Genomic DNA, 17,780 nt, shown 5'->3' on the forward strand with positions numbered 1-17,780 from the left:
AGTCGAGCACATCCTCGCAACGTGATATGCAAATGCATCTGGCAACAGTCCAGAACTGGACATGGTTGGCGATTGTCGACTTTCGCCAATGAGTGACACTGTCAAAACATGAAGCCTCTTGTCACGTGAATCTTGACAGATTGTGAGCCATCATCTCAATTACATAATGCCCATTGTACTCACCAAGGGAACCTGAGCTCTCGGCGCAAATAGTCCATAGTCGAAGTCAAGGCCTTTCCGTTGGTTCCTCAGATTCAAGATATCGCAGCTGTTGACCCATCATTCTGCTGAGAAGCCGCACAGGGCCAGATATGGATACAGTATTCTGCCATCTGGCTCGGTGGTTCAGACTTTTACGGAAAGGCGACGACAGCTTCCAGCGAGTACCGTACCGCGTGCCGACCTTCGCGTACCCTGCCATACAGTGCAGCCCTGACTGGCTTTGCTAATCGCCATGGACAAATGCGCTCGATGTGACTTTAATCTGTGATCAGATCAGGATTATGGGTATCCGGGGGCCCGAGGGGCTGCAGGGCAAGGTCGACCAAAGCTAGAGTTCGCAGTTTCTGGGTTGCTGCAGCGGACAGGCAAACAGGGAGACTTCATTTTGGGGTCAGGTCTGCTAATAGATCTTCAGTATGGTCAGCAGTAGCATAATGAATGGGGAAAAGTATGGTTGTATTTTCGTAGAGCGATCTGCTGGGCCTACAGTAGATCTATATAAACGAGTGGCATCTATCCCTTGTAGTGTAATCCTGGCCTGAGTGTGCGGTTAATTCAGTGATGACTTTATGCAGTGAGTTTCCCCGAAGCGAGGGTATCCCAGGTTCTGTCGCGCGACCTGTTATGCCGCTGCGCTGAATGCTCGCCAGTGAGGCGAGCATTGCCACGGCGTGTAGTCCGGCAGTACGCCCACACGGCTCAGCCATCTCAAATACTGACGACAGCGGGAGCAAATGAACACTTGCTGATGTGGAAAACACATCCCAAAAAGCTCCAGTTATGATGATGTACGGTCGGAACCAGAATTGGCCTCCATGTTCTTAAACGGATATTGTTCTGCTTTCTGGACCCATTCGCGAACGGAATACATCGGTGGGGCCAAGCTTGATTGACTCTCAGACTTCGAAATTTGCTTCTACACTATGTGCGTTGTCCGAACTCAACTTGTATAAGCCCGATATCCGCTAATCGCGGAAATGGAGTGCTGGATTTATGTCTCTGAACCTGGGATGGTTAATCTGCAGATTCAGAGGCTCTGCGGCTGGAGTCAAGCAGCCATGAACAAGGGGCAGGATTTCGTGACCGCCTTGTCACCGCCATCTATGGATGTCGGATTATGCAACATGGATCTAAGCTCTCGGACTTCAGGTGGAGAGGTCGTCAAGAAGGCTGCCACGAAACAGGGATATGCTCAGCCTCCTCGAGCTGCCCAACATGTTTGCGGTCAGTTGAACCTAACTTCCATCTTCTACCCTCGATTTTATGGACGAAGGTGGAAAACATGTAAGTATTAATGCGAGCCCTATGTACCTTAACCGGGCCATGATGAACAATGTATACGGGATCCACGAAAATGGATGACAAGAAAATGCAACTTGCGAAGCTCATGTAAGAGAGAGAGACGACTATTCTCGCGTTGAAGTTAGCCAAGAGTATGAAGAAGATAGTCGATCAGGTGATAGCCACCTCAGGTCAGTCTTTGCCCCTACTGAAGCTCTCTACCTATAGTTGCTCACCCAATGTAGAGGTCCGAGATGTTGGTCCGAGCATGAAAGTGAGCTTGCTTGTCTCCCAACTTGCTGCAGGAGGCTCTTTGGGCATCTTTCTTGAGCTTGATGGATCGTTTTGGAAGGTAATCGGACGAGAGGGAGGTCGAGTCCGCCTGCAAAAAGTGGACGAAGAGCCAACGGGTCCAGCAGCCGGTGAACAGCGCTGAGTGAAGTCGTCAGATGCTGCAGAGCAGGATGACTACGCGTTCGGACGCAGGGTTTAGCAATACATTGTCGTTTTGCTATCAATCGCGTTTCGTCTGGCCTTTCCTGCCCGGTCACTCGACGGGCCTTTCAGCGGCGCCTACGTGGAGGCAAGTTCAGGTAGTGCAGTCGCTATTGGGGTGGAGTGGAGAGTGAGCATAGGGCATAGACACAAAAAGCCTGGTATCAGTCCATAGAGAGCGGTTGTCATTTTAAGTGTGGTGAAGCCATACTAAAACGTTGCTGATGGAGGAGGAATGGTGGCCCTCCACGCCATTATATTCACCCAAGACAATAGGTTTCATAGCCCAGAGAGTGATTCGGCATGTTAGACGACATCGTAGGAGACTTGTGGCAGATTGACACCTTAATCGCGTAACAAGCATCAGCTCGTGCGATCACGTACATATCCCCTCTGGCTCCCACGAGACGGTGCCACACCTCCACCCATGGGTATCAGGAGGCATTCAAAGAAGCCGAGATCTCAGACGTGGCGCCAGAGTCGCGCTATGTACAGTCCAAGGCGAATGTCGCTGCATAATTCATTTGCTATGCTCTCTTTTCAAACGTGCAATAGATCCACCCGTGTCCCAGCATATCTGGCCTGTGAACGGCGAATGGTGCTGAGTTCACCACCATGGTTTACATTTGTCCGCCCTCTTGAAAGCCGTCAAGACGTAGCTAAACAGAGTAATGGTCAGTGAGCCGGAAGGATCATCCACGGATTGTAGTGGGTTAAATACCATTTACACAATGCATGGTGATCGGGATTCCGGATTTCCTTGGTTGCATCCGCCACCAGGTCCAACATTTCTTGCGGCGGGGCCTCGCGACGAGATGCAAAGCATTTCGCCTGCAGAAACTGTCTGAGGCACCAATAAAAGCGTTTACCGCTCTCTTGCTCATTTCTAGATTGCCTGTAGGGATTGATCGGCAAATCGATCGCTGCGCATGTAACGTCGAAGCCCTGATCTCGAAGTAAAGCCTCGATTTCCTGTTGATCAGCTTGATGCTTATCGTACTGACGGAACTTCTCTGCCCAGGCTTTGAGAGCCGAATTTCCTGGAAAAGACTTCTGCTCGTCGCCGCAAGGCATAAGATCAACCATTTCGACGATCAAGCTACCACCCGTGTTGAGATTGTTATAGGCAATTTTGGAGAAGTTCTGCCAATCTACGATGCTCTCGACGAATCGCACGTGAATGATGTCGTAGGGACTGTCTTTGCGCCACACCTTTCCGTCATCTCCTGTGACGAGGGTCAAATTTTCCGGTAGTTTGTCTCTGCATGACTGTAAGGATGTGGATTCATTGGGCATCCAAATCGGCTTACATTGGCGGGTGCATGTCGATAATGTCGTAACCCACCACTCGACCATGCAAGTGCCTTACGCACCTTTGCACTCGGTCAACTTTGTGACTCGAAAGATGGGAGGACTAGTGACTGACTCTGCAGTTTCAATCGACCAAATTCCAGTGCGCATGCCATAATCAAGGATTGCGCAGCTGTAAGGCAAGGAAGCTAGGTCAACCTTTGCTCTCTGCTCATTCTTCAGAGTGTGGTGCAGCAGGTCGTACGCATCTTTCAGATAGGCCTGAAAAAAGTTAGTGCGAGTCATAATCGAGTGAAAGAGGTGCATATACGAGGTTGAGGCTTGGGTCGGTGTTATCGTCAGATAAGTAATACGGCATCCTTTCGAGAGAGCTCTCAGCATATGTCATCTTCGAATGGGCAACCTTGCTGCTTGCTGCTTGTGTTTGGGGCTTTGGGGCAGCTCAGAACCGCCAACCAACTGTTGAGATGCGATTACAACCTTTATAGAACCTCCAACCCATGCCCAGTGGTACCAAAGCCTGATGGTCACGTGATTCAACACCCTGCTCTGAGTTGCCATCATATCCCTGTTGGTTTGCTCGCAAACAGGGCCGCCTGTCACCCTACCTTTCGTGAGTTCTTTTGGCCTTGAAAGTTTCCACACTCGAGGGCGTTCTATCGAACATCGGCTTTGCACTCACCAGCTTGCTACGAGTTGCTTATCAGTCCTAGTTGAGGTGCGCTGGCCTTTATCTTGATAGGCATGAACCTTACGAGCGTTCAAGGATGACCCATAATGGCCAGTCTTCTTCCTGGTCCGTCACTGACACCATTCGACTCAGCCCCTACACAGAAGGTGAATGGAACCTGCGGTAGTGAGCGGGGTTTTGCTGTGAGAGTTCCTCTCGAAATCGCGTGCTTGAGAAGATCCTGATGGACCAGCCGCTAGAATCCAGGGAAAAGTTCCCGTCTCAATACGTTGCTGCTTCAGGCGCTCGTCGAGGCTTGGGAGTTCAGGACGTCTTGGGCATGCCGGAACATCTACTGTAGTCCCGTTTGGGAAACAATCATGTCGTACTGCGCCGTGCGCCAAGACACAGATACCTTTGAGATGCCGAAGGCCGAAAGCTGGCTGAGAACACAACTCCTATTTAAGCGGATGACCATCTCAAAAAGCCCCCCCTGAACTGCACGGTTCGAGCCATGCAAACACGTTAGCCCTGGAGTAAGAGGGCGCCCTTCCAAGACATGCCTTCTTTGCTTAGCATGCTTACGTGCGCCATAACACTCACGAGCTCATCCCAGATCCTTGACGATGGTGCTGTGTTTGCCAGCAAGACCGGACCATAGCCGCTCGGATGTTCACATAAGGTCGTTGCAGTGGGTACGAACTGAGTCTCCTGTCCGCAATGCGCAGTTGGTGCGAGTATGGGTGTCGGGTGGTGAAAACTCTCTCTTGTGATAAGCTCATGGTTCGGATGGGGTCTCCGTCAGCTCTCGCGCGGATGGAAGGACTCGAGGGACCTCGGTCTTCAACGGTGGGGCCCAGAAGTTGAATGGACCATGTGGGATTGTTCCTGCTCGGATTTGGCCAATCTGGTTTGCAGCAACCTCAGGACGGATGTGCTCAATTAGCCACCTGCGGAGGGCCCGTTCACTAAGCGCTCGCTGCCAGGCTGCAGATTCAGCGACACCGCTGGGTCTGTGGTCCGTAGAGCCGCGCGCCTCCGGTACCCCGCGGGTCGTCATGGAGCTATGGTGTATGTACTCAGTACGTTGCCGCGCAACTTCGCATAGTGAATTGCCTCAGAGTAGTGTACCCGGGCTCGTGGCAGGCAGGGGTGGCCATCTCGGCCGGACAGCCATCCTCAGCGGGACGCCATCGCCGGGACGCCGCTATGAGGCGGCCAGACTTATAACAGGGAGAAAGATGATACACAGTATTTCGCCCAACAACTACCATACCCTCTTACCGAGTAATGCCTACTTCGACTTCCCTTTGAAAATTTGGATTGCAAAATATCTCAAAGGAATCAAAGGCTTCTCCTAGCAAGGAACCCTGGGGGCTTGGTGGCAGGTAACGACTTGCTTTTTTTTGCCGATAGCTTGACGACCGCGATCCATATGACCCGTCAGTGCTGGAGTGACCTGACAAGCTTCAAAATGGAGGCCTGTTCGCTTACATGCAAAGACCAGCCGTCCAAAATATCATGTTAGAGGGGCTGGGCGTTCCACCGCGGTGTTGAACTCGAGGCCCTTGATGTCACTACCAGGTACCGAGGCCGCTTGTCTGGTGGCTCGACGTTTCCTAGCACAGATCTGAAGTGTCGCGCTGCAATTGGCTGCGCTTATACCAGAAATTCCGGCAGGTGCACATCCCCTCTTTTATTGAACTCGGGACTCCATCCACTTTGCACGAATGACAGACCATCGGAGCTTCGAGCTCCCCTTTGCGTGTACTGACCAGGTCCGGATTACCGCCGCGCCTGCCCAGCCGCGACGAGTCTGATGGCGCGGGCAGCGGCCCCGGTGGCCGCATATCTGCGAACGCGCGAATCGAGCTGCTGCTCCCTAGAATTACATTGATTTTGCCCACGCCACGAGCGTATTTGTGGACGGCTTGCTGGACAATCAATGCACGGCTTCGGGCGCCCAAGCCTCGTGCTCCCTCAATACCAGTACCTAGGTATCAAGTCCTGAAATTGATCCTCATCAAAACTGAGCTCTGACGTGCCCGTCCCCCAAGTGGATCACGGCAAGGAAAGTATTCTACCTCGTTTAGCGCGCGACTGAGGCTTCCTGCGCCGTCAGGCTGGGCCAACTTGTACCATTGGTTGGACATGGCACGGACAGCAACGAGTCTTCCACCTCCGCTTATCCGAGCTCAAGCTTAATAACTAAGGGACGTGATCAACACTGTGTATTTAGGACTTGTGTGGAAACCGTACGGGAATTGGTCACTTGTCTTGTAACTCAAGTTGAGGCGCCAGCAGTCTGCTACATTGCGGGAGCTTAACAATGAATAGCGCCGAAAAGGGACCATGGTCTTGTCGGCGCGTCCATGAGCACGGTACGAGTGGGTCGCATCCGTGCTGACTATGTAATCATCGATAGACACCTGTACAGTAGGCAAGGCTTCCGATTCGCGCCTGATCAAACTTCTTGGCCGCAGATACCTTGCGTACAATTCATCCCTCGCCATGTTCAGCTTTGCATTTTCGATCCTACATTCGCAGAACCGGCATGGAAGCGGCTGTGCAGCTTACTCTCGGGAGAAATCGACGACTTCGTGCGGAACTCCACCGAGATTTTCGGCATGATATCGATAATATTTTCAAAGTGTGCGAAATCACCACGACGAGACTTCGTCATGTATGGATGTGCGACGTGGGGCGATATCAAACGTTCCATATACCTCAGATTCTTTTCGGGGTGTACTGCGAGGTCTGTTTGTTGGAAGGCGAGCATGATGGCGCTGATGAATTGCTGTCTTTGCTACCAAGCTGTTGGGTGGCTGTCCAAGCGACCTTGTTGTCGATAGAAGAGTACGATGCCTCCCCTCGCCGAGAGGACGCCATATTGGCGTAAGCCATCCAACGATAGACCAGATGAATACTCCTGACCGTGCAGGACATCAAATTAATGGAGAGCGCGATCGGAAATTTCGAAGACTTGTCTTGACTCTCACACGACCAGGCTTATCAAGCTTAACCAAAATGTGGGGTCGGGATGGTGTACGACAGTGCGCGGGGCGGCTTGTAATCAAGAGCTACTCCAAAGTATCCATAATCGGCTTCAACAGCAGTCATTCTCGCACTTCTGATCGTGGTTGCATGTACACGGTAAGATCGACTTTGGGCCCAGCCTGTGTGGGTCAAAGTTCAAAAAAAAGTTGCAGTGTGTTGCCAAGAGGAAGCAACATTTGATCCATTCTGTACTGTATCGCTTTCCGGCAGTGGTACAGATAGACAGCTTCGCGTCGATGATCCATTGCTCGCATGTCCTTTGTAGCAGAGTCGCCGGCCCAAACTCCCTTCTAGCTCGAGCATCGCTGGATACTGAGTTACTTTCACGGATGGCGAAGGTTGTGAGCACACAGGGTTTGCTTTCATGGGCGCATAAATAGAGCCATTTGAAGTAGGTTTGGCCGTTTGGCCGGTCAACTCATTGACTCTGAGCATTAGTTTTTGAGCAGTGACTACTAATATGAAAGAGATACCGGATATGGTTTCGGAGGTGACATCTCAAGGACGGAAAAGACCAACTTCGCTGAGCGTGAACCCTTTCTTGACTTCGTCCAGCCCTTCCTCAAGCAATTTGGTACATATGTCAACCAGCTGGCAATGTCGCGAGCTTGATGCATGATAGACAGAGTGACCCCACCGAGGAGTTTGGAAATCCTTGATCGCTTTCTCAAGCGCGGTGATACCATAGCCTAAGAATGGTGCACAGGGTTCAGGGTCCATTAGGTTGTGTTTAGCCATTTCCTTTGCCAGTGCACCAAAGAGGGCGGAAGAACAGCCAAAGTCGCAGCCGGTGAGGCCGCGAAGTAGAGATGTGCCCAGTGTTTCCAGTGTTCCCAGGATACCTGCTATGGCATCCTGCCTTCGAAGGTCGATTTGGTCTGCCACAATCAGAAGGGGTATGTACACAGGGTGGCAGGAATACAAACCGATCAAGTCTCCTCGGAAAGGTAGTCCAAGAGTCGGGAGAGGCCCTTTGCTCTCTGTGACGGCTGTCTTGGTGATGGTCTGGAAGATGTCATCTCGACGAAAGACCACAGCCACGAATAACCATAGGACCAGCTCGCGGTTGCACTGCGACGGCAGTTGTTCTTTGAGGGCGTCGATCCACAGAGTCGAGAAGAATCTAACAGTATTGTAACAGCTGAAGTAGTCAACTAGGACCGCGATCTTGGCAAGCTGTTCCAGGTCGATAAGACGGGGAATGTCTCCCGTTTTGGCATGGAAAATCTGCATCAAAATGAGGAGAGCGTCAGCGTCCCAGTCCCGTGTTCGGGCATGACGACGGCCATCTCGGGATTGCACCGAGGCCTCCGCCCATGAACCGCAGAGTTGGGCCTTGAAGTAGTGTGATGAGAGAATGAGATGTCGGGACGATACGATGAATTCAACGCATGAGACCGTAGAAACTGGGCTTTGAAGCCGAGTTTGATCGTATTTGACATCGGAGGGCGAGTCTCGGCTTTCTGGTGTTTGCGGGTGTAACGAGCCATTATTTGCAACGGGCGAGTCGGCAGTACTCAAGCTTCGGCTAACTTCATCTTCCGCAAGCGACAATTCGTCTACTCCGAGGCCGCTGATGGTCGCGACCGTTGGAGACTTAGACTCTTCTTGCCTCTTCTTCTTTCTCTTGTCCTTTTTGCTCAATTTCCTGAAGCTGCCTTCTGCTTTTGGTTCTGCCTTTAATGACGAAATCGAATTCCACGAGACTGGTCTGAGTCTTGCGTGCCCGCCTCTAAAGCGTGTTTCAAGATGCGTCGGGTTGTCAGGCTGGCTGTACAAAATGATTAGCTACGCCGTTCGACCTTATCTCCGAGCACGGGTAGTGCGATTCGTACCACAGGTTAAGTTCCTGAAGCCCGGCGGTGGTGCATTGATCCCACAGGGCAAAAGCTGGATTCGCATTTTCTAGGACAAGCACCACGTCCCCATCAGGATCGAGCGTGTGCGAGCGCTCCATAGGGTCGCGTTGCTCAAAGATAAGGTCGGTAGGCGCGGTGCGTAGAGGCGCAAACATGGCAGATGCTGGTTCCCAGTTCGGCGATGCAATTGAGCGTGGAATGGATAGCCAGAAAGGTGTTGTTCTTAGATGTCGTTGATGGCGCTGGACTGCCAAATAACTCATCACGGCGAACATGACGGGCAGGCCAGGCGTTGTGTCACTATGCGTATTTTCCCACGCAAGCTTCCCTTTCGCAATACTGTGCCGTACGCGCGCGCTTAGATGCAGGTTCCTCTAGCCAAGTTGCGCTGGAGTCTGTACCGGCATCCATATGCTTCCCGGCCAATCGCGCACTCTCGCTATGCACTGCATGACATTCCGCTCGATGAGCTGACAGTGCCGGGGGCATCGGCTACGTATATCGAGCTACTGTGTACAAACAGTAGTTCTCCAGCCTGCCATGTCTTGAGACCCCCGTACTCCAGTGACGCTGACCAATCTGCCAATCCGTTTGTCAATCCAGCAAGCAAATCAAGACATGCATTTCGGCCGAAGCTGATTCGCCTGGGTGCCTTGAGGGGCGAATGATCGATGCTATCCTAAAGTCAATGATCACCGACTCATTGGACGGTCCTTGGCTCCACGTCCAGTGGGTACACTGATTGTTGCCCCGGACTGTTTATTTCGCCATGGTCTGGGCTCTCCAGAAAACTCAAATCAGATTAGCGTGAAGAGAGGCTCGCCCTTGAACCATTGATTGGGCAGTGTTTTTGCTGACTTCGGAATATCAGGTTTCCGACAGCCGCGTCGCCAACCAAAGATGCAGAAGCCCGCAAATCCCCATCCACTAACTAACCAACCACTTACCATCCGCCATGACCGGATTATCAGAACAGATCAAGCGCAATCCCATTGGAAATGGGCTTGATGATGTTCGCAGTACTTTCAAGTCCGTATGTACCAGGGAAAAGACGCCATATTCTACAGATTCAGTAGATCAACTCGGCCAGGAAGGTACGAGCCCTGGCTCTCGCTGCTTAACCCCTCTAAATTATTCACAGATCTTCGGGACCTGACCCTCCCTCTCCTGGTTGCCTTGTAAAGCCACGTCCTTTCAATATCTCCACTATCGAAATCGGGCTGCGGCAGGATACAAAGTGATCTCCTCAGACTTATCTCGGCCTCAGTCTCCGACAGCTTCGACTTCAATCGCGTCAAACCACTTCTGAAAGCGGCTTGCTCTGATAAACTCGATGATGCCACCATCTGGGATCAAGCATATAGTGCCGTTACAGAAACCACGCCCCCCCCCCCCCCCCCCCGAAGAATAGCTTCCTCGCTTCAACAAACACCATGGCTGCGGAGCACGAGCAGTTTTACGAACTCATCCGAACACCGCCGATAAGTTGACGATATACTGAAGGAGGAGCTCAGCACTATGTACGTGGGACTTCCCGGATTCCGAGATGCGTACTTTGGAAGATTGGACGGACTAGAAGCTGCATCCAAGGAGGTTTTCGATCAGTGCCTTGATGGCCGCGAGCCTGTATTTCAAAATGGCTGGAAGGATGGCCCCGGGATCCGAACGAAAAAATCGTGTTGGAGTGGCTTACCGACATCGTAACGACGCTAGCGCTACTTGCAAAAGCCCAGAAGTCCAATACGACACATCAGCGGAGCCTCTTAATACAGCCCAACACGCCGATGCATGGTTCGACGGCAGACCGCAAACTAGATGTTGGGTCTGTTGATGATCGGGAAGGGCCTCCATACCACTGGAAGCAAATACTAGTACCCGGAGAACTAAAGAGTAACCCGTCTGCCGACATCGCCTACAAAGCTTGGATCGACCTTGGGAGATATGCGAGGGAAGTGCTCGCCGCACAGGACACCCGACGCTTTGTGATGGGCTTCACGCTCTGTGGATCTCTCATGAGAGTGTGGGCCTTTGACCGGCTTGGAGCCCTCGCATCAGAGCAGTTTGACATCAACAAAGACGGCCTGCAGTTTGTGGCGGTGATCCTTGGATTTCTTTGGATTGATGAAGAAGGCCTAGGGTTTGATCCAACGGTCATGGTGTCAGACAACGACCGATTTATCAAGATTCAGCGGAACGGTTCTACCGAGCAGATTGTTATTGATGGGGTCATCCTTCGGGCGCGTTGTGTGGCTGGCCGCGCTGTGACTTGTTGGAAAGCCCACCCCAAAGGACATCCAGAGACGCCGCTTATCATCAAGGATTCATGGCAATATCCCGAGCGCGATGAGGAAGGCGATCTTCTGCGTGAAGTGACGGACAAAGGCATCGTAAATGTGGCCCGGTGTTATCACCACGAAACGGTCCGGATTCGCGAGACAGATGATGACATCTGGAACAACGTTCGACATGGTCTAGATATCACGGCAGCGACGAATTACCGGCCGGGATGTCAGGTACCACCAAGCAAGATGGTGAAAGATGACTCGCGGAAGGGCCGTCCCGGCAGCAGCAAGAAGCGGCCCACCAGCCAAATCGACTCCGCTTTGCCTCCAAGCAAGCGGTCCTGCTCCATGTCTCCAACGAAGGTGCCAAGTACCCCACCCAATCGGGTTCATCGGCGCATTATTCTCCGGGATTATGGCAGTCCTATCTACGAGGCGACCTCTCGATCAGCCTTCCTTGCTGCTCTGGTATGCTGCATTGATGCCCACGAGTCTTTATGCAAGGCAGGCATTCTCCACAGAGACGTATCCATCAACAATCTCATCATCAATGAGGACAGTCGCAACCCATCCTGGTATGCTTTTTTAATTGATCTTGACCTGGCAATTCGAGAGCCAAGAGAAGGGTCCTCTGGTGCCAAGGGAAAGACTGGCACGCGAGCGTTCATGGCAATCGGGGCGCTGCTCGGCGAGCAGCATTCGTTCATGCACGACCTCGAGTCGTTTTTCTGGGTGCTTTTCTGGATATGCATTCATTATGATGCAGATGGCAAGGATGTTGGCCCGACCGGGTTTGATAGGTGGAACTACGAGAGCGATGACACGTTGGCTGAGCTCAAGATGGGTGTAGTTGCTGACGAGCAATACTTTCAGCAAAAGATTACGGAGAGCTCCACTGCGCAATACCAGCCACTAGTACCCTGGGTCAGAAAACTTCGGAGGGAAGTATTCCCTAGTGGGCGTAAATGGGACAGATCAGAGCCTGGGCTTTATTCCTCCATGAGGCAGGTTCTTGACGATGCACAGAAAGATCCAGAGGTGCTGGCAAACACGTAATGTCAGGAGACCGTACACTGTAGTGAAATAAGTAAGGCACGTTCATCTAGGCTACGAAAGATCGTTCTTACTGATATTTCAACAATTCCCGTCCGCATCGTCAGAAATCGACGAGACGCGGATCACCAATCAAAGGTTGATGCCCCCGGTGGCCTGTTCACTCTATGAAAGCCGTTGGATGATGTGCGGTGTCTACAAACGATCATTTCGGATATGGGCGAGGACGGTGATCCAGAGGACGCATCGAAGCAAGCGAAAGACCTTCTGCCATCAATCGTATCTCTGATGTCCATCGTCAGGCGAAGGCTCCCCGGTATCTCGCAAGGAGGGCAGTGAGGGTGTACATAACCTTGACTGACGCCGAGGCCAACAATATCATCTCATGGTACCCTTGACCGGGCTCGTGTTCATACCTAGAGGAGGGCAGATCTGGGCAGGTGATAATGGATCGGCACCGATGGGCTTACATTTTTTCTATCTTCCAGCGTGTTGTGTACGCTTTTCGCCGGCATCATCATTACGCGCGACTGCGATGTAATTACGACAGTTGTGACTAAGAAACTATCGACGTCTTTATGCATCATACCATGCGCCTTTGGGTTATCATTTCGCCGTACTACGAAGCTATCAACCGTCTTCATTCTCTTATCCCAACCAAGCAGCAGCAAGGCAGGTGGAGTGCCGGGTTCAGGGCGGACTTACGTCGATGCTTGCTGGTCCGATGTCCCGGTCGACCGATCCCTTGCCAACACGTCTTTGCCCGCCGTTTAGATCTGTTGCCTCTCCATGATTACAGACATGTTGCCGGGTGTCATGGCTTCCGGGATTGTAGCAGGGGACGTACCCTGATTGACCGGTGTGTGGGCTCTTGCCACCAGGAGCGGATACAATTCCAAGGTATTTAGAGCCGCGTTCTCGCACAACTGGATCGTCGACTTGAACTCCTTTTTGGCCTCACTTTTCCCTTCCTATCGCCTGTAGATTGATTTATCCCCCTACATTACAAGCACTCAAATGTCCAACTCTCACGTGGAACCGTCGAGCCTTCCGAACATCGGAACTCTTTACAAACAGCTCGGACTCACGACTCCAAGCGATCAGAACAAGATCAGAGCGAAGTTGAAAAAAACCATCAAATCGTATGTGTCCACAAGAAGTCTGAAATGCGAAGACTTTACCAAGTGGCACTTGCCCGAACATCAGGGTGAAATTCGTGGCGTTGTAGAAGCCTTTCTAGACAGCCACGCAGCATGGTTGTGGCCCTCCGACGAATATGCATCACAGAACCACAAACTGCAGTACCCTAAAGACAAGGATATGTGAGTCCATATGATTGAACCGCAATTAATCAGTAATTAACATAGGGTTGCTTTAGAATTGGAGAGACGATCTTCCGAGTTGTCTGTCGCCAGAGTTACTGGGCAGTGAGATACTCCAGTCAGCAAGGAAAGCAGAAGACAAGGTCGATGGACTACCAGGACTTCGAAGACGAAGAAGATAGCGATCTAAGTCCAGGAAACTTAGATCGCACACTGAAGGGCTTCTCCAGCCGCGTTGGGGGCGGGCACCTTGAGACCATACATGTTGCGTCTGTAGCCACCGCGGCAATCCTGCATCCAACACGCATGGAAGCATCGTTACACGAGTCTGCGAAGCGACATGCGTCCTCTGATGACCCCCCTGAAAAACGGATTCGACGACGTCTTATAGCGCACCTGAGCCGCAGGCCATTCCAGGACAACAATACCAACACCTGCCACGAGCAGGAGAATACCGTGGTAGCCGAGTGCTCAGCTCGAAGCACATCTAATCAGTCATATGACAACGACGACTTGGCAGACGACCCCCCAGTATCAGCGAGTGAAGCTCGTTCCAGAACCAATTCCACTTGCTCAGTCGAATCTAGTATTGCCGACGAAGCCGAGCCCGTCCCAGGTCTTCGAGCCTCGGAGTCAACCGCTGAAGACCAGCCGCCAGTCGGAGAAGATAGTGCTCGCGCTGTGTCTACGGACCAAGCTCTCGCAGAAACGGGCCCAACCGAGAGGACTGCTGCGACAACTCAACGAGAGTCGATTGCAGAGGCAGCGAGAAGCTATGATCCGGTCTTACCTGCCTCGCATGGGTTGATCCTCGGCGGCGAGGGATCGCCAATCTGGTCTGGTTTGAACAACACAGTTCAGTCTGCACCAGTGGTTGAGTTCAACTACGGCATTACCATACAGTACCCAGTGCACCTCAGGATACCGTGGACCCCCAGGGGTCACCTTGCTTCCAAAACCCTTTCTGACATGGAGAATGAACTCAAGACAGCGCTGGCGGAAGGGTTGACTCGAACGACAGGCAAACAGGACTTCGCTGACCTGAAGGACTTCCGGATTGAGTCGTGGCGTTTCGATATACGTGGTCATGACGCAATTTTCGAGTTCGACGTCAAGGGTGGGATAGAAGAACAGTTCGACCACATGAAGAGAAAGGCAAAGCAGGAGATGCGACTAGCGATCCAGAGGTCACCGGAGTCGAGACCGTCGTTCGACATCGAGATTCACATAGTCACCGGCCGAGATTCGGGGATCAGACAGACGGGCGGACGCAGCTTTGATTGGTAGCTCCTTGTGTGTTTCATGGGAGATGTGCTTCCTGGACAGAGAATCCTATCGTTCGTAACTTCCATATCAACCCCCAGACGAACGTGACCTGTTGCATAGGAGTTAGCTTACTTCGTTACGGGGAGGCGAGGGGCAACAATCGGATCCTAATAGTACGTAGTTTCCGAGAACCTCCCTGCGAACTCAATCACACGGCGGTGGAAGAAGCCCATCGTATCTCGAGACCTGCAGATAGGTCGACTGTCGATGATCAGACGGGTCTAAGCACTTTCCATGGTCCAATATGGGACTCTTTCCAGCCGGTCGGATGGCTGCTGACAGCCGCCGTATCACGGGAGAGAAAGTCATCGGTTCAGACGATGGTGTCGAGGGATTCTTTTTGGCACGGTTTGATTCGAGCGTTCAAGGAGCTGGTGGATGTCCTGATTAAATTGCGGCAGATCAAGCAACCAATGTTGGAGAGTCATCCAAGGCTCGTTCACATTTGTCACATCTATGACTTGCCATGAATCTTGTGTCACAAGCTCTCCTGCTATCGAACCGTGGCATGAGGCTCAAAATTTGAGACGCTGAGCTGGGTTGAATCATGAGAGTCGATGGTGTTGGCCAGGGTTGCAAGACGAGACATTGTTATTTCCCACATAGGTTAAGCCAAACTCACACTGATCCAAACGCAGTGGACAAGTCATGGAAGCAAGATGTAGGTAAAGGTGGGAATTGACACGTATTTGCCGACTGGTTGAGTTTGGCGGGACTAAAGATAGCAACGCGATCGGATTACATAGTCACCACTTACGTGTAGGATGAATCTTGGATGGTCTCAATTCGTACATCTGCTATCTCGATCCGGCTTCAGTGTTGCACTGGTAATTCTTCGAAAACAGTGTCCTCTCGAGCTTGGGTCACGAAGACTGAATCTAATTCGCCTGGCTAGGATTCGAACCTGTGAGGTAGTTCAGAGCCATTTCTGCGGCGTCCTCCTTTGCATTGTTCAAGTTCTTCCCATCGTACCAGAACCGGGCCGAGAGCGTGCGCCCGTGGACGGTCACCTGGCTAGACCAAGCTGTGCGCCCTCCTGCGAAACAGTCAGGACCGCTCAAATAGCCAGCAGCGTATGCTTACCTCGCCGATCGGAGACGACTTGGAACACAGGTGGCATGATGTTGGCCTCTCGGCAGGCATCTATTCGCTGTTCAGACCCGGCGGCGCGGGATAGAGAAATCTGTCGTACCTTCAAGGCGCTCTTGCCAGGTTCCTGCCTGGCTGCTGTAGGAGGAGGCAGACATGGCATCAAAAGAAGGAGCGTGTGCTACACACTGCACTTGACATCCCAAAGGTCCCACGCTCGAATACTAATACCCGTGGCGAGCTCGTAAAAATGACAACGCCAGGAGATACGTCGGGGACCTACGGAGTGATGGCCTGCGCTTTCGGCGCGCGACCCACACTCCGGTGAGCATAACGTCCCAGGACTTTCCTGGCGCGGCGGGGTAAGACGGCCCCACGCCGGTGGTGCGGAAGCCGGGCCAGCGCCGCGGCCGGAACCTGGTCCCTGCGTCTGGGTGAAGGGGGGCGTTACGCGAGGGCAATTGGGGCGTGTGCTACTTGCCCTCCATTCTCCGTCGTTCGCAGACAGCGCCAGGGTCGGGGCGTGCGCTGGTAAGCCCGCAGAAGTGGCGGCCGCTGACGTCCCCTGCATCACCGAGCATGGTACACTACACAGACACCCGCTCCCTGGAGGAACGCCACGGGATGAACGGATCTGACTCCGTGTGCAGCACCCCGGTCGGAGGGCTGCAGCAAGCGGACGCCCTGACACGGCCGCATTGGCCTGTCTGCCACGTTCGATAAGGTTAGCGTGTACTTCGTAGTTGTGTGACTACCAGTCGTCTGATGATTGGGTCCACCAACAACGGCTACGCCTGTTTTGACTACAGCGAAGTCGAGTCAACGACGGCACTGACGATGGGTTATTGCGATGTGCAGCGGCGACCTCGATGTGCTGTCGTCCTGGCTGTTGGAAGAGAATGCCAGCTTCTACCAGAGGTGGCGCTTCTCTGTCACACAATCTTGCAGACACAACCGTGAGTCCGTGACTCTGCTCGAAGGAGGCGGTCAAGACACCTACAGCTGAAGCGGGTTCAGGACTTTGACCAAACGCCCAGCGAGACCGTTCAATGTAGCCGAGTCATCGCGCTACAGGTTGTTTCTTTACGAACCGCAGGTACCCGGACGAAGGGCCAACTTCTCAAGCGCAGCTGCCCTGTGGCGACGAGGCTGCAGCAGTCGACGTGGACATGGTAAACATGCATTCCATTGACCGCTGTGCTTGAGTGCCCACATCGGTCAAAACGGGAAGCAACTGGTAGATCGTTTTGTTGTTTTGCGCCTGGTATCTGAACAAGGGCATGAGTTCGTGTTGGCGCATCCACCGACGGGCTGTGGCAGTTCGCAGGGTCATTGTGATTGGTCGCTCCATTGCCCACCATCCACGGAGGCTGAAGATCTAGCGGGGCGTGGAAACAAAGCCAATGCTTGCTCAGAAAGAAAGCCAAACACGCCCCCTTTTACTGGGTAATGTACCCATGTTCGTGGCTGGCAGGCATTCGGACCGGGGAGGCGTGCCTGCACCCCTGCTCCTCGGTTCACTATGAGGGATCCTGTGGGTGTGCTCTCTCCATCCTTGTCGGCGCATGGTGCAGGGGCATGGGACACCCGACGCCGTCTCGCCAACAGAGTCTCGTCTGCGTACCGCCTCGAGTCGTGTGAAAGCCATCCCTCGGCCGTGTACCAGCGCGCTGGGGTCCTCATGCGGAGATATGGGCATCTTGGCTGGGCGTGCCTCGTCTGTATTGGGCAGTCAGGTCCGTGTAGGGTGGGTGACTGGAAATGTTCGAAGAATCATCCCTAGCCATCAAGGGCGAGCATGCCTTGACCGTCG

At 52.8% G+C, this 17,780-nt stretch overlaps 5 protein-coding genes across 5 annotated transcripts; 2 read left to right on the forward strand and 3 right to left on the reverse strand.

Annotated features, from left to right (window-relative positions):
* Positions 1–2,605: 2,605 nt before the first annotated feature.
* CORC01_12962 (methyltransferase domain-containing protein) lies at positions 2,606–3,697 on the reverse strand (the record flags this gene model as incomplete). Its single annotated transcript, XM_022624580.1, has 5 exons — positions 2,606–2,657; positions 2,720–3,259; positions 3,309–3,371; positions 3,425–3,570; positions 3,620–3,697. 5 exons carry the CDS (start codon positions 3,695–3,697, stop codon positions 2,606–2,608), a joined length of 879 nt encoding a protein of 292 aa, XP_022468907.1.
* A 3,837-nt stretch (positions 3,698–7,534) lies between these two features.
* Positions 7,535–9,170, reverse strand: CORC01_12963 (uncharacterized protein; the record flags this gene model as incomplete). The annotated part of the gene is made up of 2 exons (XM_022624581.1): positions 7,535–8,807; positions 8,872–9,170. 2 exons carry the CDS (start codon positions 9,168–9,170, stop codon positions 7,535–7,537), a joined length of 1,572 nt encoding a protein of 523 aa, XP_022468908.1.
* Positions 9,171–10,679: 1,509 nt separating this feature from the next.
* Positions 10,680–12,233, forward strand: CORC01_12964 (uncharacterized protein; the record flags this gene model as incomplete). Its single annotated transcript, XM_022624582.1, has 1 exon — positions 10,680–12,233. The coding sequence occupies one exon, from the start codon at positions 10,680–10,682 to the stop codon at positions 12,231–12,233; it is 1,554 nt and encodes a 517-aa protein (XP_022468909.1).
* A 1,014-nt stretch (positions 12,234–13,247) lies between these two features.
* CORC01_12965 (uncharacterized protein) lies at positions 13,248–14,839 on the forward strand (the record flags this gene model as incomplete). The annotated part of the gene is made up of 2 exons (XM_022624583.1): positions 13,248–13,552; positions 13,609–14,839. 2 exons carry the CDS (start codon positions 13,248–13,250, stop codon positions 14,837–14,839), a joined length of 1,536 nt encoding a protein of 511 aa, XP_022468910.1.
* A 917-nt stretch (positions 14,840–15,756) lies between these two features.
* CORC01_12966 (uncharacterized protein) lies at positions 15,757–16,125 on the reverse strand (the record flags this gene model as incomplete). The annotated part of the gene is made up of 3 exons (XM_022624584.1): positions 15,757–15,914; positions 15,962–16,021; positions 16,071–16,125. 3 exons carry the CDS (start codon positions 16,123–16,125, stop codon positions 15,757–15,759), a joined length of 273 nt encoding a protein of 90 aa, XP_022468911.1.
* Positions 16,126–17,780: the final 1,655 nt, after the last annotated feature.

This window comes from Colletotrichum orchidophilum, assembly GCF_001831195.1.
Source record: "Colletotrichum orchidophilum strain IMI 309357 chromosome Unknown Scaffold_172.1, whole genome shotgun sequence".
Lineage (NCBI taxonomy): Eukaryota > Fungi > Ascomycota > Sordariomycetes > Glomerellales > Glomerellaceae > Colletotrichum > Colletotrichum orchidophilum.